This window comes from Eriocheir sinensis, chromosome 3 (assembly GCF_024679095.1).
Source record: "Eriocheir sinensis breed Jianghai 21 chromosome 3, ASM2467909v1, whole genome shotgun sequence".
Lineage (NCBI taxonomy): Eukaryota > Metazoa > Arthropoda > Malacostraca > Decapoda > Varunidae > Eriocheir > Eriocheir sinensis.
Window position 1 is genome coordinate 17483632 of NC_066511.1, and position 21962 is coordinate 17505593.

At 43.7% G+C, this 21962-nt stretch overlaps 1 protein-coding gene across 1 annotated transcript in view; it reads right to left on the reverse strand.

Annotated features, from left to right (window-relative positions):
- Positions 1 to 251: 251 nt before the first annotated feature.
- The window catches only part of LOC127005849 (beta-alanine transporter-like), a 32573-nt gene continuing 10862 nt past the window's right edge, over positions 252 to 21962 (reverse strand). The window contains exons 2-12 of the mRNA XM_050875123.1: positions 13796 to 14009; positions 13411 to 13520; positions 13054 to 13154; positions 9884 to 10049; positions 9096 to 9250; positions 7297 to 7465; positions 5314 to 5386; positions 4381 to 4535; positions 3408 to 3619; positions 3066 to 3241; positions 252 to 2852 (exon numbers count right to left, since the gene is read on the reverse strand). Coding sequence (XP_050731080.1) covers positions 2619 to 2852; positions 3066 to 3241; positions 3408 to 3619; positions 4381 to 4535; positions 5314 to 5386; positions 7297 to 7465; positions 9096 to 9250; positions 9884 to 10049; positions 13054 to 13154; positions 13411 to 13520; positions 13796 to 13996 — 1752 coding nt within the window. The 5' untranslated portion in view covers positions 13997 to 14009 and the 3' untranslated portion in view covers positions 252 to 2618. The remainder of the gene's footprint in view (positions 2853 to 3065; positions 3242 to 3407; positions 3620 to 4380; positions 4536 to 5313; positions 5387 to 7296; positions 7466 to 9095; positions 9251 to 9883; positions 10050 to 13053; positions 13155 to 13410; positions 13521 to 13795; positions 14010 to 21962) is intronic.

The window sequence follows — 21962 nt, forward strand, 5'->3', positions numbered from 1 at the left end:
ATAATAATAATAATAATAATAATAATAATAATAATAATAATAATGATAATAATAATAATAATAATAATAATAATAATAATAATAATAATAATAATAATAATAATAATAATAATAATAATAATAATAATAATAATAATAATAATAATAATAATAATAATAATAATAATAATAATAATAATAATAATTATTATTATTATTATTATTATTATTATTATTATTATTATTATGATAATAATACAAAAGCATGCGACGAAGATGTTTCCATGACGAGCTTGTTTTGTTTCCGTCACGCACTTTAGGCGTCTCCCCTCGCACCTACCTACGATACCGTTCAGCGAGATTCATGCTACAACAAACATTTACATTCAAGTTTTCAACATCACATGATAAAGTACAGTTCTTTAGCTTCAACATAATGCAAAAATATGTTCTTTATAGTAAATAACATCTCTGCTACAAACAAATCAATTCATCTGCTACAGTCATATAAAATACAATTAAGGCGCCGTCACTCACGGTACCACGCGTGGCTGGAGCTTGGTAATCAAAATTCCATCATTATCCACAGCGGCATTATATATGCCGGCATAGCAGGAGATCTGGGGGACGGGGGCCCTTGGGTCTTGTCTCCGTGTGGGGCTCCCCCCACACACTAGCTTCTACAAATGAGTATGGCAACAAATGGGGGCTCCCAAATGGACCATTCTGAGGGTGGCGGGCCTCTTTGTTGGGGCCTGGGGGGCGTCTTCTTATATGACCCATACACCCCATCCCTTAGCTACGTCACTGAATTTATCCATTAGACTTGAGCCTGTATCATGGCACCCCCCTCAGGCTGTCATCCGGGGCGGACCGCCCCCCCCCCCCCCCCTTACTACGCCACTGCTTCCCTTACATCCCTCTCTCCCTCCCCCAGTCCTCCTTTAATTTATTTTTTATTTTTTTTGTATCTCACAAGTTATTAGTCAATGGATAGCCAGGATAGGCACTGAAGTATTTTATTTTTTTATTTTTTTATATTGACTAGTGACTACCGCTACCGCAGTACCGCACACCGCGAACCGCACTGGGAAAGAAAAAAAATGGGACCGCACTACCGCAATCGCACTAGTCCGGAAAAAGTACCTCTGCGTGTTATGCACCTGATAGTTGCCCTGCGCATTATTAATCAAGATCAAGATCATGGCGAACTGTGAATCATAAATGGACGCCACCGCCTCAACATCAAAGCCCACGCAGCGATCCACGGCAAGTTGGCAACGATGGCTCGGGTGTTTCGAGTTCCCGCGGGAAGCTTCTGAGGATAAAGATATTGAACATGCCAAATATGTACTTACCAACGATTTCCAGAGGTAATGGGTTCTCTCCCACCACGGGTTCGAGGGCCAATGGGACGCGTAGCTATAGCGTATGCCCCAAACTTTACTTTCCATCATTAACTTTAAACGGATCTGTTGTTGTTAGTTTTTAACACTGTTTTCTTTCACCCTCTACTGAAGTCTGGCGCCACTACTATGTGTGACTGCGTGTGCGTGATGTCGTCTCCTGCGCCGACGCTTGCGCCGTTGTATTATACATCCACCTATTACATACCTGTCAAGTCTTACGTTTTTTGCGTGTCTTACGTAATTTCGGTGATTTTCAAGTCTTACGGCGTAAGTTGAAAATCTTACGGTTTTTTCTCCGCTTGCGATGTTTTTTTTTTAATATGTTTGTTTTAAACAATTTGAAATATATCGTACGCGCCATATTTAAATTCATGTGAGTGTGCCGAGTAACGGTTACTGTTACGATTAGTGTGTGTGTGTGTGTGTGTGTGTGTTGGGGGGGGAGAGGAGGAGGTACCTCGTGCACCCTGCTTGAGTCCGTCGGAACCATACCTGTTAAGTCTTACGTTTTTTATACACAAACTTATGGTCTCTAACGCAAAATCTTACCGCAAGACACCACAGTAGCTTGACAGGTATGCTATTATGAATACCCTTTTTGAATTAAAGGTATCTTTAGTAATTCTTTACTGGAGATTTCTAGGCTCTGATCAATCACAAAGCGTCATTTTTTTTCCGGGCGTTCAATTAATGGCAAGTCTCCACAACTGATTCGTTTCAATGTTTTCGAAGCTTCTTTTCCAGAGTTTTACAGCTGGCCGCTACTTGCGGCAGCGCAAAAATGGCAGGTAAGGGATTAAAACGTAGCCTATTGGATGCATACACAATAAAATAAAATTGTGAAGGCCCCCCCCCCCCCCCCGCTTTCTTAAAAAGAATAAAAAAATCAAGAACGATAATACGTTGGGCAGTCATTTTTGCAGCCGATGTTCTTTGAGATTACCAAGCATGCTTCCGCCCTCAAGGATAGTACGGCACACCTAAACGATGCCGAGGAAAGCTTCAGAAGTAACAGTAGCATATTGTTTGAAGGTTATATTGAGATATTTTATGTATAAATCACTTAACGTATAGGCTACCGGTACTCGTGCAATGAGGCATGTCGAATAAGGAAACTGCCTGCACTACCAGTTATTATTATTATTATTATTATTATTATTATTATTATTATTATTATTATTATTATTATTATTATTATTGTCACTACAAATTCGAGGCTCAGCACAGCTACTACAAGTCTTGGCTCTGCTCTTCTTGTGGGGGCCGCGGCGGCTGCGGGAATCGGTGTAGGTTCCAGTGGTGGACCCACGAGGTGAAGGGGCGACCCTGGCCCAGCTCCTCGGCGTCTTGAAAGGTCTGGGGCAGCTGGAGCCCAAGCGTCTCCGGCAGCGGAATCACGGCGAGCGCGGAGGCCATAGTCAGGCCTAGCAGTATCCAGTACGGGCCCGCCTCGCCCAGCCCAGACTGAAAAAACGAACATTTCTACGTGTGGTACTGCAACATTAACCAGCAAATATTCATGTTAATGCAACACAAACATGATGTGTGTGTGTGTGTGTGTGTGTGTGTGTCACTTTAAAATACGACATGCGTAACTACAGCCACACGCTACCACCCAGCGGCTGGCTAGTAGTCAGTAACACATGAACAATCACAAAGGCAGAATAGACTACGTACGTGGAGCACGTGGGGCGCCATGACCATGCCCAGCATCCCGAACACAATGGTGATGCCGGTGCCGGAGGTCCTGATGGGTGTAGGCAGCACCTCAGAGGCCATCAGGAACACGATGAACAACCCAGATGTTGAAAACAATTTGGCAAAGCCCAACACCATCAACAGCAGTGACTCATCTGCCATGATAAAGGAAGGTTGCACGATGGTTGACGTGTTTTCTTGTTCAGTGCACACTGAACTACACTGATACATTACTGGACTAAATTATCTTAAAGAGGTAGTATCATAGCACAGCGGAGCCTCAATACGTTGATAAATTATGCCCTATCTAATTCTATTTACTTTGGATGCAGAACGGTGCTGCGAAACAGGACACAGCCAGCAGGAGAAAGGTAATGTAAGCCATGAAGCGACGCCCGAAGTAGTGGATCAGACCCCAGCTCAAAAAGTTACTCGGCAGCTCAAAGACGGAGAGGACGAAGTGCGCCAGGAAGCTATTGGACAGCACAGTCATACTCAGCATGGCGACGGTGTACACCACGAACTGCAGGAAGCTGTAGGGGTGGAGGGGAAGGGCGAAAGCAACAAATGAAAGGCGTCATTGACTCACAGTCTAACCCTAATAACAAAGCGGGGAGAGAGGAAGACAGGAAAGAGGGGTATGGAAGGAGGGGAATGAGGTTGGGAGAGAAAGAAAGGGACAAGAGAATGAAAGGCGAAGTTGGGGTAATTGTCATGTTATTTATGTAAATTCTCGTTTATACCTTATCCCCATCCATATGCAAAATAAACAAAAATAAACTAATAATGGTTCTGAATTAAGTGTGTCTGGAACGTCAGAGTGTAAGGTAAAAGTAGTGGTTGGATTGTTGTTTGTTTGGTGTTAGTAATGGGTCTGAAGTGTGACCAGGTGGTGCATGGCCATCGTGTGCTGGTGATTGGTACATTGAGGTGGTGGTGAGAGCAGTGTTTGTTAATATTATCAAGTTGTCGTTTATGTCATTGCCACTATCGCTATTGCTGTTGTCGTTGGTGGTGGTGGTGTCGTTTGAGGGAATTATGATCGCTATCTAATAAATAACTAAAACATAAGTCGTGACTGTGGATGCTCCCTGAGTTGTATATGGAAGTCATAAGGTGGTGCTGATGGTGTTTGTAGTACTTGTGATTGCGGTGTTGATGATAACGATGATAGCAGTGGCGATGAGACTGACACCATGAGACTGAGAATGAGAGCCCTGGGCTGAGCCTCGGGTATACCAGCATGCCAGCGATAACAGTGGCTGCTATGACAGTAGTGATGAGAGAGACTTACGACATGATGAAGAGCATGATGGCCCTGGTGGTGAGCCTTGGGTATGCCAGCATGGCGGTGAAGGGCTGGTCCACGGGCTGCCGTCGCACCAACACGCGGAGCTGAGCCTCCACCTCGACGCGCGACACCTTCGATGCCCCATTGACTGCACCAATCTGTTAATGAGGACGGCACTACACCTGAGGGTAGGCCAATACACACACACACACACACACACACACACACACACACACAAACAAACAAACAAACAAACAAACACGCTCCTCTCCGGTAGCTGAGTAGTTAAAGCTCTGCGCTGCCAGGCTCCGACCTGGCAGGCGAATGTTCGAGCCCCGCCCAGGCCAGGATATTTCCGCTGACAGAGGGTTACTGTCCTCCACTGATTTGGGAGATGGGAGGTGTGGTATGTGAAGGTCCTAGAAGTACCCAGAGATTGGCTATAATGAGCTTCCTCGGGTCGGGAGGGTACTTGCTGGCGATGACAAGTCCAACTCGTAATGAAGCCGTGGCGAATTACACACACACACACACACACACACACACACACACACACACACACACACACACACACACACACACACACACACACACACACACACACACACGGCCCGGTAGCTCAGTGGTTAGAGCGTCTGTCTCACAACCAGAAGGACCGGGGTTCGATTTCCCGACCGGATGAAGATAAGTTGGGTTTATCTTCTTTCACGTGTAGCCCCTGTTCATCTAGAAGTGAGTAGGTACGCGACGTAAGGCGAGGAGTTGTGACCTCGTTGTCGCAGTGTGTTGTGTGTGAGTGGTCTCAGTCATCCCCAAAGATCGGTCACTGAGCTCTGAGCTCCTTCCGTAGGGGAACAGCTGGCTGTCTCGAGAGAGACCCGCAGCAGACCAAGAGGTGAATTACACACACACACACACACACACACACACACACACCTGGAGAAGGATGTCTGCACACGGCACCACCTTTCCTTTAGCCAGCAGCCACCGAGGAGATTCAGGAAGGTACCTGAGGGAGAAACACTTGAGTAAGGTTATAAAGGACAGTGGAAGTACAAGACATGCTAAAAAGGACAGAGGAAGTAAAATAAGTGAAGAATCTATTAGATAAACAAGGTGCAAGAAACCCTGCAGGCCCTGATGGGGTTTCGAATTTTATCTTGAAAAAAGTTATGGATCAGCGTGCAGATAACATATATAAATTGGTTGTGAGTTCACTGGGAAAAGGCAAAGTGCCACTTGATTGGAATTGTGCTAATAAAATGCCAATATACAAGGGAGGGAATAAAGAACCGATGAACTGCAGATCAATGCCACTGACGAGAGTTGTGGCTGAACTGTGTGAGTGTGGCTAATGCCCGATGGATGAAACATTTGGAAGAGTTTAATGTCTTCACAAACCATCAGTTTGGCTTTAGAGAAGGGAGATGTTGTGTCACAAACCTATCGAGTTTTCATACAAGAGTAATCGACATGGAACGTGAAAGAGAAGGTTGGGTGAACTGTGTGTATCTGGATCTGAAAAAAGTCTTCAATAAAGTTCCACATATGCGTCTTTTATGCTAATTAGAAATTATATTGAGGGGAAACATATTCAGGTGAATCAAGAACTATTTAAGGGATAAACGGATTAGAACGGTAATAAGGCCCGAGACACGGATGAAGTTCTAAGACTTTCACCAACGGGGATCCCTTTGGCTCGACTCTATAATAGCGTGTCCGCCTTCCGTCTCGAGGAACCGGGTTTAAATCTACGGCTGCATGTTTGAAAAAATATGAATTTTTCCGAAGATCTCAATTTCTCGTGTGTTTCGTGACAGTGGGATGTCGCGTGTAATGATGGGAAGTGAGTCCCATTAGAAAGGGATGAAATGTTATGGTAGACAAGAATTAAAAGTGGAGCACCACAGGGATCAGTGTTGGACCAAGTAATGTTTTTGCTTTACATGAAGGACAGGGTGGAAGGGGTAAATAGCTATAATTGTCTGTTTGCTGGTCATGCAAAAGTAATGAGGAGAGTGGTGGAGGAAGTCGTATGTAGAGGGCTGCAAGAAGACATAAATTCTATAGTCGGAGCCGAGGGTAGGAATGGAATTTGCCGTTAAGAAATGTAAAGTTTTCGTATTGGGCAAATGAACCAGGAGACGAAGCTGGTTACGACAGAGACATATAAGCTCCTAACTAACATTAAAGGAACAGTCTACTGCAGGGATGAGGATGTGATAAAGAAGCTGATCGTGTCGGTTGTTCAATCAAGATTGGAATATATAACAGTAGTGTGGTTATTACACAGAAAGAAAAACATTAGAAAAATAGAAAGAACTTAGAGAGCAGCAACTAAAATGGTGCCGAGCTTGACATATGAGTAGAGATTGAAAAGATAGGATTTCCGATTGTCTTTCCATAGATGCATTGACACCTGGAATGACCTCTGAAAGGCGATAGTTCAAGCCAAAGCTATTCATGAATTTTAAGCTAAATTTCGTAAACTGAAAATTTGAGACAGGATCCCAAGAGTGTAACTCGCGTCCTGTATATCACAACTATGTAAATACACACACACACACACACACACACACACACACACACACACACACACACACACACACACACACACACACACACACACACACATTCATGGAGAATGCCACTCCCTTGGCCAACAGCAAGAAAGAGGAGACTCAGGAAGACACCTCAGGGAATAACACTTGATACTCTATAACTGTAAGACAGCCAGATTTAAAACAAAAGTAACCAAATATTACTGCGTCCATGATGATTCAGAGAGGATGTGACATAGTAATATCAACAGCTTTACATGGTTAACTCATGAGGAACCTCTGCTCGACTCTGCCTCTGCAAGAGAATTGTATGATGATGTGAATCTGAAGGGACGAGTAGTCATTCCTAAGGGCTTACTTCCAGTAAATGAAACCGAGCAGAGAGGGAACGAGGGATATGACGGAGAGGTACCGCCAGTTAGGTACAAGCCAAGCCACAAGTGCTGTGGAGCACATCCCGAAGGTCCATGCAATAAAGGACAGCATGACGGCCAGGGCGCGGCGCTCTGATGGTATCACCTCCATAACTGTGGACAAGAGCATAGAGTCAGGAAGCATTATATGCAGCCAGAGGCAGTGGAACGCTAGACAACCCACATGACACTCGTGTTGGCATCAGCTGATCCGCAGATAAATTATTGTAAAGTCATTCTATTCTTTTCGAGGGAATTGTGTTTCTGGTATCAGCGCAAAAATGTAAAATAAGCGAGAGAGGTGAAATGCAAGGTATTAATGAAGTAAGGTACTCAAAGACATAAAATTATGCACACGTGTAACCCTTCACTGCGGGGTGAGACGCACTCAATGCTGGAAAGTAACTTTTGTCTTGGTTGTTGGCCTGGAGCGGACTCCCTTCAGTGTATGCAAGATCGAACGAACGCTACAATGAACAACGTTCAAGAACCAATTACGTGTGTGTGTGTGTGTGTGTGTGTGTGTGTATATATATATATATATATATATATATATATATATATATATATATATATATATATATATATATATATATATATATATATATATATATTTTATTTTATTTATTTTATTTTTTTATTTATTTATTTATTTTTTTTTTTTTACGTCGCGGCCAATTGCGCCGGTAGGCTTCTTCCTGATGGTCGGCCCAAGGCTTCCTCCCGGTCGGGCCTGATGGTCGGCCCAGCCCGTTCTGGCGCAGGCGAGTGTTTAATAGTGGCGCCATCTTGTGTTAGCTCATGCTGCCCCCCCGGAACTCATCTTTGAGTCTCTCTTTGGAGAGGTTATCTAGAGCTCAGGTTGATGGGTGGTCTTCAGGGCAGCATGTGGGTAGTCTTAGGCCACGCGGCGGTGACTGAAAAACCTCAGCTGTGCGGCGGCCAGGATTCGAACCAGCGTCCCTCTTGGAGCTCCTGAACGCGGGGCCGTCACGCTAACCATTCAGCCACCGCCTATCAATATCTATATCTATCTATTTTTTTTTTTTTTTTTTTTTTTTTTTTACGTCGCTGCCTGCTGCGCCGGTAGGCATCTTCCTGGTGGATGATGGTCGACCCAAGGCTTCTTCCAGGTGGGGCCTGATGGTCGGCCCAGCCCGTTCTGGCGCAGGAGAGTGTTTATAGTGGCGCCATCTTGCATTGGCTCATGCTGCCCCCCGGAACTCGTTCTTGATTCGCTTGGACGGCTTCCCCTAGAGTCCGGGTTGATGGGTGGTCTTCAGGACAGCATGTGGGTAGTTTTAAGCCACTCGGCGGTGACTGAAAAATCCGAGTGGTAGCGTGGGGATATATATATGTATATATATATATATATATATATATATAAAAATACATATATAAATATATATATAGATATATATATATAAAGATAGATATATATACAAATACACACACACACACACACACACACACACACACACACACACACACACACACACACACACACACACACACACACACACACACACACACACAAACGTTTTTGTAATCTTTATGGACCATTACTGAAAATTCTTTTGTTACATTGTAATATAACAATAAATCCTTCTTATTAATAACTTGTAGTATAGTTGAAGTGCGATGTGTTCAATGACCTATCTATCAATCATTTATCTATTTATTTAGCATTCACAGTTTGACAGGCAATAACTTGTACTGAGCTTCCAGATTCACATCTACTTACAAATAATGTAGGGCATGAGGTAGTTCGTCTCATAGGCCAGGCCCTGCAGGAACCTGAAGAACATGTGCGCCACCGCTCCCTGCATACAGATGACGGGGATAGTGAACACGATGTGGATGGTCAGAGCCACGAAGAACATTCTCCGCCGCCCGACACTGTAACCAACGACAGCAACTGATATGTGATAGATCTTGAAACTGAGGGACAAGTGTAGAGCATGCAAAAGAGATTAAATGCTTCTGAACCAAGAATAAGCTATATAAGCAGGTGATTCAAATGGAAGCCGCAAGGCAGTGAAAGAGGAAAACAGAGTGCTCATGCTTTTTATACCGGTCATTAATGGCTTGAGGTTGCCGCAGACACAGTGCACCCTTTTTCTTCCATTGTTCTTACTCCTCTTTTTTTTAATCGACTATGTTGCTGACTGTTTTGGTTGTGTGTGTGTGTGTGTGTGTTCACCTCGTGGTCTGCTGCGGGTCTCTCTCGAGACAGCCAGCCGTTCCCCTACGGACGAGCACAGAGCTCGTAGTACCGATCTTTGGGTAGGACTGAGACCACTCACACACAACACACCGCGACAACGAGGCCACAACTCCTTGCCTGACGTCGCGTACCTACTCACTGCTAGGTGAACAGGGGCTACACCTGAAAGAAGATAAACCCAACTTATCTTCACCCGGCCGGGGAATCGAGCCCCGCGTTCCTTCCGGTTGTGAGCTAGACGCTTTACCCCTGAGCTACCGGGCACGTGTGTGTGTGTGTGTGTGTGTGAGTAGAGGTATACGTACTACTTGTCGGCGAGCAGCGGAAGGAGGAAGGTGCCCACAGCGTTACCGGCCATGGACGTGGAGAGGGTGTAGTAGGAGTAGTGGCCTCGCTCACACACCCAGCCCTGCGTTGTGGCCACCGTAGTCGAGAACTGCGTTGTGTCGAACTCCCACCCGTCGGTGCACTCTAGAAACCAAGGAAAATATAGACGTATATATATATATATATATATATATATATATATATATATATATATATATATATATATATATATATATATATATATATATATATATATATATATATATATATATATATATATATATATATATATATATATATATATATATATATATATATATATATATATATATATATATATATATATATATATATATATATATATATATATATATATATATATATATATATATATATATATATATATATATATATATATATATATATATATATATATATATATATATATATATATATATGGGGAGGCGGTAGCTGAGTGGATAGCATAACGACGCGTCGTTATGCTATCGCGACGCCGCGTCCAGGACGACGCGAGTTCGCGCCCCGCTCGGTGACACAAGCCGGGATTTTTCAGTCACCGCCGAGTGGCCTAAAGTTTTTACGACTTGCTAACGACCACCCGCGACCCCAAAGTGCTGCGATTCACACCCACCACTTTCCGACCACATAGGTGGTAGAGTAGTCGTGCGACCGAACGGCTACCGGCGCTCGTTTGGTATCCGTCCAGTGGGTGGCCGGACGGCGACCATGGTAAGATTCACACCTTTACTTCACACCTGGAGTCAGGCCAAGATGCTCACCATACGCCGACCGGTGACCGACAGGCAAGGACCAGTACGCGTCCTGTCGCAAAAAGGAAGGCGACCTCCCTTAGCGATCTGCTGCTGACGTGCTCTGCAGTGTCATACACTTGGGGAATTTTACGTTCATACGTTATTATCTGCTGTTACAGTAATATTATCATCCAGTTATGTTACACATTTCCTATTCTTATTTCTGTAAATTATTTGTGAAAAAAAAACAATTACTTGTAAAGGTAATGAAAGTATTCTGTGCTTCCCTGCAGTAGATGACGGGTGGTTGGGACACCCCTCATGTGCCGCAGACATGCAAAAAATGCTCCAAGCAATTTTGGTTTAACCTGTATGTTAATATGTATGTTACATTATACTCGTTCTAAAGCATTTCCATCAACCTGGGCAGAGCAGAAAATTAAATTAACAATCCTTTTTTAAATTGATAAAAGCCATTAGCTTCACAGACTCTCATTGTTTTTGCGGTGTATATCATATCCTGCAGTACTTTATTTTCGTTAGGCAGAGGTGATCCATACACATTTGGCCGTGTGCTTGACCTGTGGAACAGGTTGAGTCGGGACGGAGCTTGGACGGGCTGAGGGGCGTGGGACGTCACTGCTCAGGAATGTACCTCATTTCCGGTCAAGGGTGGTTTGACTTACCACGGTCCACCGGTCGCCGCACAACTCACCGTGTGGTGGAAGGCCGGACGTCGACCTTAGCCAACGACAGATGCAAAGTGGACGGCGAACATCAGCGACCTCCTACTACCTGACGGCAACCAGACGGCGTCCGCTCGCCATCCGGTCGCCGTTCACCAGTTAACCGTCACTTGTCGGCCACCGGTGACAGTCCGCTTGCCGTCCAGACGCAGGCCATTCGGCCACCGGACGGCAACCCTTTTACGACAGGCAGCGACCTGAGAGGTCGGCTGGTGGTTTTGGTGCAGCACCCAAAACCTCCAGCCGACATTTTCGGTCGCACGGCTGACGGAGACACATGACGATCGCACGCACGACCATGTGAGACCTCCCGCGACCTGCAGGTCGCGGGAGGTCGTCAGTAGGTCGTAAAGTCAGTGTGACTGGGACTTAAGACTACCCACACGCTGTCCAGAAGACCACCTACCAACCCGGACTCTAAATTCTATGTAGGATCAAAGATGAGCAGCATGAGCCAATGTAAGATGGCGCCACTATAAACACTTACATGCACCAAAACGGGCTGGGCCATACCATCAGGCCCCTCCAAGCAAGCCTACCGGCGCCATAGGCGAAAACGTAAATCTCGTATATATATATATATATATATATATATATATATATATATATATATATATATATATATATATATATATATATATATATATATATATATATATATATATATATATATATATATATATATATATATATATATATATATATATATATATATATATATATATATATATATATATATATATATATTTTTAATGATTTTAAGATACATTATTCTTCAGAGCTACAACTATCCAAACTGTTACTTAACTCTGACATTATTGCTAAATATTTTTTTTTATGCAGTAGACCCTTGATTTCACAGACACACACACACACACACTCTCTCTCTCTCTCTCTCTCTCTCTCTCTCTCTCTCTCTCTCTCTCTCTCTCTCTCTCTCTCTCTCTCTCTCTCTCTCTCTCTCTCTCTCTCTCTCTCTCTCTCTCTCTCTCTCTCTCTCTCTCTCACTCTCACTCTCTCTCTCTCTCTCTCTCTCTCTCTCTCTCTCTCTCTCTCTCTCTCTCTCTATATATATATATATATATATATATATATATATATATATATATATATATATATATATATATATATATATATATATATATATCCCCTCCCATTTTCGTGTGTGAATAATGCCCAAACTTTTCACGGCAAAAGCCTCCAGCACCATATGTGTTTCCATGGAGCGGTTGGCTGCTTGCATGTCTTCTAAATAAAATGGTCACGCGTTGAGAGAGTTTCGCTTGAGTACCGGTTGATAGTGGTCATCAAGACAGCATGTGGGTTATCTTAGGCCACTCTACAATATTAAAATTGTCAACTTGTACACACTATGACCACTCAAGTCGCCGCCAGACAAAAACAGACGAATAACAACGAAAAACAACATCGCCCTTTTCGACAGGTGATAAACATTGCCTCTGAATTACGGTCCCTTTTAAGAAAATGGTGTTATAGGGAAATTTCGATTTTTTTCATATGATTATCCGGAAAATCTAAGACCTAGAAATTGGGGTCTGCAAAATCAAGCGTCTATTGTGATCCAAGTGTCCTAGAAGACGCAGTGGCTTGTGGCGGCTCGGTTAATACCTTTGGTCCGGTTGGTGACTTTATAGCTGAGTGTACCGTTGTATGACGTCCACTGAATGTCACGCATCAGGCAGTTCGATGGCTCGCCCGTGTCGCTGGATCTGCCGCAACAAATTTGACTGTTTAGAAAAGATGGTGGAGATGCTATTGTTCAAAAATATGGAAAGACAGTATATTTAAAAAAAAAAAATCTATCCAATCAAAATATATAATATTATAATATTTCTGTGTTAACAGGATCCTAAAGGCAAAAATTTACACTTTTATGAAATTTGCAGAATATGACGTAAGCAGCTCGAATGTTATCAGATTTGAGGCCACGTGTGTGATGTAATACAGATCGGTATTGGGCCTTGCCTTGGGCGGGTCAGGTTGTGCCACGCGGTCACGCTGAGGGAGGTGTTCTCGCGGCCCGGGACGTGGCACCAGTGGTCCGGCAACACCATTTGGAACAGGAACAAATTTGACTGTTGAGGAGAGAATAATACGGAGATGATGATGTACCCGAATCTCTTTTCATAAAAGTTAGCCCCGCCCAGATTAGCTCATATCCACCAAGAAAAGTTCACCTTGCTCGCTGTCCATCAATTACATATCCGTGGCACGATTGTGGATTAACAAAATATTATACATTTAAAGTGGAAGAAAGAAGCTAACGTGAACATAACAGCCGTGAGCAACCTAGATGAGGTAATGCACAGGTGCGCGAAAGAGCAACAAAACTGTGGGACGGGCGACTTACCGTGAAGGCGGTGAAGAAGGAAACTGGCATAAAGATGAGGAGGAGCAGCCACTTCTGATAGCGGCCAAACGACCCCACCACCTCCAAGATGTCGTCGAATTCCTCAACATAGCTCAGTTCCGTGCCTTCGGAGGCGTTGTTTATTCTGGTATTTTCTGTAGCGGTGATTAGCGTGGAGGGCGTGATCAGTTTTTCGGTCATGGCTTTGATGATGCTGACCGGGAAGAGAAAATATGGTAAGAATTTAAATGTGTGGGCATTGTCTCGTTTATTTTTTGCCAGAGACTAAGGTCGGTATTCTCACACGCTTTCGTCTCTCACATAACTATTTCCAAAGGCCGAAAAGGAAATGAATCGGGTTCTAATGATCTCTTTCTTTTCACATTCAGGGTACAAGAGGATGGTCAGACTCCCACCAAGATCATAAAACTAACCCCTGGAAGTGCGCCAAACTCCTAGGAAAGCCTTGTCAAAATCCATGGGCTTGGACGCCGAAATATTAAGGAATATGACCCTAAAAGTGCACCACTACAGCCAGTAACATCTTAATTTTTCACTTCTCATATATACAATGGTCTAAAGGCGAGAAGACTACGGACGCGGCAGGGAGTTGGCTGTTGGCTATTGCCGAGTGTGGGCGTGTTTTCCCTCTCTCCTTCCCTCCCTCCCTTACACGTCCCATCACAAAGGTAAGTGAATCTATAGGCCTACATACACAACACCTTTTTTTCTACACACATGCTTTTTAACTTGTTTTAGGTTTTTATTAGTTTTAATCTAACTTTTATCTTTTATTTTACGTTATTTTAACTTTTTTAATTTACTTCATATCCGATCGCGTTGAATCTTTGAGTACATTTTGCTGTATTAATAGGAATCTTTTCCATCTTCCTTGGGTACACATGAAGAACAAAAAAAACCCGTTCTTGTTCCGCTACATGGTCATGCCCCTCTGTTGAGAAATGGTGACGTACAGTGTGTTCTCATTTACACTGACCTTGTCAATCCCTCTAGGTATGCAGGGAAAAATGTAAATATTCTTGATGCCTTTTCGCTCTCCGGAGGTCTAACAAAAGGCGTGCATCCAACTATATATAAGTCCCTTAAATCCAAAGTAATTGATTCGATTTCTATTAAACTCACAGATCAAAAAGGTCGTCCTATGCATTTCGAAGAAGGATACCCTGTTACATGTTTACTTCACATCCGATCGCATTGAATCTTTGAGTACATTTTGCTGTATTAATAGGAATGTTGTCCATTTGAAAAGACAGTCTCCTCGCCGCCACCATGCGGGTTACATTCATCCCTCCTTCCATAGCAGAATATCATACCCTGTTTTCGAATGGCAAACAGATATCATCCTGAGGGAGTGGTATTGATGATATAGTCACACTTTCTTATGAACCAAGCTATCACAGAGGCGGGGGTTTATTCTCGGTTTTAGCAGGACTCGCTAAAAGAGCTTTCCCTTTCCTAGTGAAAAATGTCATTGTGCCTTCAGCTCGAACATTTGGAAACAATGTTCTAGATGATACTTCACAGGGAAGCAACTTGAAAAGCTCTATAAAAAAGCATGGAATTAATTCCTTAAAGCAAGCTGCAATGAAATTTACCCATTCGCTGAATGGGTTATGGGAGGCTCGCTCATCAGGCCGTCGCCGCACTACATGGCTTTCCCTCCTATGTGACCCATTTTGGTGCACTATTTCACAATGTCCCCGTAGAGACATACCTCCAACACTTCCCATTTTCTATCAACCTCGAAGAGCATGGGCTCTCTACCTGTTATACCCCTTCGGGGAAACTCAACAGAATCACAGGAGAGGATGCCCACCGTATGCCACCAGTCCTCTGCGTGTATCGAGACACACGAGAAATTAATCACAACAAGGAGAGGGTATTCCCCGGTTGCCTGGGATTGAACCCGCGACCAGCGTGACGGGAGAGCCACTCCTTACCGAGTCGGCCAAAGAGGTACCCCATTCGCTGAATGGGTTATGGGAGGCTCGCTCATCGGGCCGTCGCCGCCCTACTACACTGCCATGTACTTCGTTAGTGTTCAACACCTTCAGCGGGGGGCTCCCGTGGTCCCGTGGTAGAGTCTACGCCTTGCGCTCCGGCGGGGTGCTAGAGCGTTGGGTGAGTAGATTTACATTTTTATAGGTATGTAGATCAGTAAATAATGTTATATTTACTCAACCTGGTACGTTCTGTTCTCATTTGGTACTTTTTACTGGTGCAATGTGCTACTGCTTCTTAGTAATCATAACTGAGTGGCAACACTGCAGTTACAGCCGCTTCTCAAGCACTCACACACAACAATCGTTTTCGCTCACCGGGGTTCAGTGTTTCGAACGGCACACCAACAACAATGCAAAAGTGCACAAACGACACACCATCCTTCTCTTGCTGCTTCTATGTGGTTAACCATGGCGGTACAATAGCCTCATTCATAAAACAAATACACACCCACTTGTCACCACAACACACCAACACTAACTATTACCCTGCTCTCTCTAGCAACTATTGGCCCATTGCCATTACGACTGCCTTGTCAAAAGGGATTGAGAAGGCAGTGCGGCACCACCTAGAGGCCTACCTGAACACGCTGGACAATCAGTTCAGTTACAAGAAAGGGCACGGCACTGAGAATATCATTGAGTACTACACTTCCAGGGGCTCACCTGTCTACCTTTGCTTCATTGACGCCAGCAAGGCCTTTGACAGAGTGAACTAGTGGAAGCTGTTTAATAAAATGCTTGTAAGGGGAACTCCTCTGGGTACATTGCCAAGCTCCTAATGTACTGGTACACTACTCAGGAATTTGCTGTAAAATGGGGGGCTTCCACTTCGCTGCCATTTAAGACAGCCAATGGTATTCACCAGGGAGGGATCCTGTCTCCCTACCTGTACAACGTCTACACAGATGATCTCACTGCCGCTCTGCGTGACACAGGCACAGGCTGCTACTTACATGATAAGTGCATCAACTCGCTGAGTTATGCTGATGACATGGTACTGATGGTGCCCACAGTGGAGGTTCTGCAGGACCTTACTGGAGTGTGTCAGGCGTATGCTGCCACGCACGATATTGTCTTTACAACACCACCAAGACAGAGTGCATGGTAGTGCCGCCGCTACACTCCAGGGTGGACTACCAGACATCAGCGTGGCTAAGTGGGAGTGCACTTACATTTGTGGATAGATTCACATACCTGGGCCACGTCATCAACAGGGAAAGGACCGATGATAATGACATCAAGAAGCAGACCACCAAGTTCACAGTCATCGGCAACACGCTGCTGAGGAAACTCTCATTCTGCAGCACGGAGGTGAAGTTGGAGTTATTCAGGAGCCACTGCTACTCTCTACTGCAACTCGCTGTGGTCGTGGTATAGGGCTGCCTCCATGAACCGTCTTAGGTTCTGTCATAACGACATCCTCAAGCGGCTTCTGGGGCTTCCTTGATGGATTAGCTCATCCCTGGCCTTCACCGGGCACGGGATGAATTGTCTGGCTGTGCTGCGTCGCCACGCCGCGTACAGTATGAGGAGTAGAGTGGAACAATCTGGGAACTCCATCATCGCCTTCGGCAGACAGAGCTCGGCCTGTGTATGTGGATCTATGCGGCGGGAGTGGCTGGGCCTTCTGTTTGTGTAGATTGTGCATAAGTGTGCCGTGCACACGCATATATAATTATAAGTTGTCAATTATTTAAGCATTATGTATCTCGGTTGATCTCGTTCATTTACTTGTTTTGTTTATAAATAAATAAATAAATATATATATATATATATATATATATATATATATATATATATATATATATATATATATATATATATATATATATATATATATATATATATATGCCGCTGGGCGAAATAAAACTATTATCATTATTTTTTTTACCAGCGTGTAGCCCAAGAACACGAGTACCTATATATAAAATAATTTGAATTTCGAGTATTCTAACGAATATTTCTTAAATCTAGGTGGGGGGGGCGGTCCGCTTAAAAGAAAGGTGGAGAAGCTATCAAGACACGTCTTTGGGTCGTTGCCTGAAATGGGATAAGATCTGAGGATATTTCTGGTCCTATCTCCAAATGGAGAAAAGAGATAATTCTGAATAACTCTCTTGTTAAATTAGGGTGTTTCCTCGATTCAGAAAAAAACTTTTTTATTATTGCCAGTAGAAACTTCTCCTTTTCCAGTAGTGATGAGCATAGTAAGAAAGTGATGTGCCATAAGTTTCATTGATATCTGATTATTATTTTTTTACATAGATTTTTTTTTTTTCAATCTTATAAATATTTACAGAGCATTTTACTTAGCATTATATGAAGGTATGGTGTCTATGCAAACTTTTAATCCTATTTTTTCCTGTAATTGGTGTAATTTGGAAAGTATGAATAAATAAGTAAAAAGATCACTTTTTTACGAAAGTTCATTTTCAATAGCATTTATTTTAAACAAGATCAACAAAATCTCACATTTTATAAGATTAAAATCTCCCTTTATGTCCCACTTGATGAAAAACGTAAAGCAAGCAAGAAACAACACAAGTGGTGAAATTTCCAATCAAATAGCAATAATTCACTGAAATTCACATTTTGAGAAAATGGCGTTCAAAGGTTTACATGGGAATTCTACACAGTAATAATAATTTTACTGTCTGTTTGCACATATATTGATTTCTTACGAATTTTATCAGCTACAATATGCATTCTTTGTTTTGTGTGTAAATGAAAAAATAAAGAAAGAAAAGTGGAAAATGTTCATGCCTCTAGAAGTCACTCAAAATTTCCCTCCCCCATATCCCTCAATTTTTTCATCCCTGCATGTGTTTGGTCTTTTACTCCTTGGAAGGGATATTTCCACAGACTTTTGTAGCCTTTTCTTTTCCTGTTTTACCTCAGTTCCACATTTCACATAAACCTGAAGAAAACAAACGCATGACCCACCTGCTCTTTGTTCTAAAAGCGACTGAGTGCCTGGAACCTTTAAAATTAAAAAAAATATCGTACATCAGGCATGCCATTTAACTCTCCGAGACCAGACGAACGTGAAACCGTGGTAACCTAAAAATGATAAATTTGAGCCCACACCACGATTTGAATCGAAGAAACCCCCTTAACTGAGACACAGAGAGGAAACGGAATATGACGACACTGGAGTCATCAATGGGCATGCAGCACCCCCTGGGCCTCAGCATAATACCTCCCCGGGAGTGGCGCACACCTGCTGTAAGAATGGCATGGCGGGGTGGGAGGAACAAGGTGGTCCCCGGTGTGCGTCCTCCTGATGAACTGATTGATAAACATGAACTTATAACCTAGTAACAAGACCAATGGCGCGATAGTGCCGAGGCCATGCGACCACTCCCGATGATACCTACTTGATCTGGGTCGACTTTTTATACCTCAGAGTTGTTTTGTTTCCCGTAATAATTTCGGATATTGTCCTACTTCATTGACAAGTACGGCGCGTATGGTTTAATCGCTGTGTAGTGTTACTATATCGATGGAACTACCTTGGACTTAAATCTTAGGGTAACAGTTAGGAGACATTCTGGTGCTTTGCAAACGTATCCAAACTTTCTTATATTCTACATTTTTCTTATTATTTCATACTGCTTGTTAATGTATTCTTGTTAAATACCAATATTATTACATAAGACAACTTATAATACTAGAACGGTTCCATTAGAAGGAGAAGGGGGTTGAGGAGGAGGAGGAGGAAGAGTAGGAGAAGGAGGAGGAGGAAGAGGAGGAGGAGGAGGAGGAGGAGGAGAAGGGGAAGGAGTAGGAGAAGTTGGAGGAGGAGGAGGAGGAGGGGGGAAGGAGAAGGAGGAGAAGTTGGACGAGGAGGAGGAGGAGAAGGAAGAGGAGGAGGAGGAGGAGAAGGAGTAGGAGAAGTTGGAGGAGGAGGAGGAGGAGGAGGGGGGAAGGAGGAGGAGAAGGAGAAGTTGGACGAGGAGGAGGAGGAGAAGGAAGAGGAGGAGGAGGAGGAAAAACAGTTGGTGATAGGAAGCTGAACCATAAAAAAAAAGTTCAAATGACGCTTTTGCCGCATACGGAACAAATTATTCTTACCGGCTCTTCTTATTGGCTGGTGCTCGGCGGGACGCATGTATGAAAAGGAATTACAATATGCATGGGGCGGAAGAGTGCGTAGAAATATGGGTCAGATAACAAGCGCATTAGTAGAACTATCAAAGGGGTGAATAGTAATTGGTCATCATTTGTTCGTTACCTCATCTGAGACATTTGGTCCACTTGAGAGAGAGAGAGAGAGAGAGAGAGAGAGAGAGAGAGAGAGAGAGAGAGAGAGCAAAATCTTCCTTTATAATTATTACGAAACAGCACACTAACCCGATTCGATTTTATGCATACCACCGCTATACACACGGCAACTCGCCCAGCGCATCGTTCAGGAAACACTGCATGAAATTACAAACAACTGAATTATGGGGTTCAGGCTGACTGACATGATCAAAACAATTTCTAGAGGCCTTGAAACATGTGACTATATGGAGGTGATGGAACTGTTCGGGCAGGAATGTGTGGTGGCGTGCATGACGGGGGGAGTTATTTTAAACCTGTTGGAGGAAACGAATATTGCTTAGCCAAGGTAGATGATATTCAGGGGACGAACTGCATATGACTGAGATAGCGGTGATAAGAGAACTTGAGAAAAGGAAGATGCTTGAGACATATAGCTTCCCGCAAAGAAACATAGAGGTTTGGAACAGACTAAGGCCGCTTTCACAGTCGTCTGGTACGCACCCTAAAACTACAGTCACACTGACTCTACGACCTGCTAACGACCACCTGCGACCTCAAAATGCTGCGATTCACACCCACCGCTCCCCGACCACATAGGTGGCAAAGTAGTAGTGCGATCGAACGGCTACATAAGAACATAGGGAAACTGCAAGAGGCCGGGTGACCTACACAGGGCAGCTCCAGAATCCCCCCCACTACTCACGATGGGTGAGGTGTAGTTTCAGGGGTTACAGATAGAGGCATGATCCTCGTTATACCGGCGGTACTAGGCACGCACCAGTACCCTGCCACCTTACTGCACCCACACCTCACTGCCACCTGTCGTCCTCGTCCATGTAGCTATCCAGTCTACTCTTAAAACAAGCTATCGTCCCTGCACTAACTATGTGATTGCTGAGTCTATTCCATTCCCCCACCACCCTATTACTAAACCAATGCTTGCCTATATCTCTCCTAAATCTATACTTTGCTAATTTCAATCCATTACTGCGAGTTCTATCCTGCTGGCTAATTCTCAGTACTTTACTTATATCGCCTTTGTTGTAACCCTTGACCCATTTGAATACTTCTATCAGATCTTCCCGCACTCTTCGTCTTTCTAGTGAATGTAAGTTTAGATGTTTCAGCCTATTTTGATATAGGAGGTTCCTCAGCCTCTGAATCATCTTGGTCATCCTCCTCTGAACTGATTCTAGCAGGTTGATGTCCATTCTGTAGTGTGGGCACCAAAACTGGACAGCATAATCTAAGTGTGGCCTAACTAACGCTAAATAGAGTCTGAGGGTGACCTCTGCACTCCTGTTGGTTACCGTCCTGTTAATAAAGCCTAATACCCTGTTAGCCCTATTCCTCGCACTAATACATTGCTTCCTTAGTTTTAGGTCAGAGTTCACTAACACTCCCAAATCCCTTTCACACTCAGACCTACCTATCGCTGTGGAGTCTAAACTATACCCGAGTAATGGGTTGCGTGTTCCTACACTAAGTACGCTACACTTGGTAATGTTAAAATTCATCTGCCATTTCTCTGACCAAGCTGACAGTTTGTTGAGATCCTCCTGCAGTGCTCTAGCATCCTCCCCTGTCCTAATAGTGCGTCCTATTTTGGTGTCATCTGCAAATTTACCTATGTCACTAGTTATCCCATTGTCTATGTCATTGATGTAGATAATGAATAAAAGCGGGCCTAAAACTGAACCTTGAGGAACCCCACTGGTAACATTACCCCATTCGGATTTTTTACCGTTAATGGTAACCCTCTGTTTCCTGTCGCTAATCCACGCCTTAATTCAATCAAATACCTTTCCTCTTATCCCATGAGCCCTGACTTTATTTAACAGTCTCTGGTGAGGTATCTTATCGAAGGCCTTACTAAA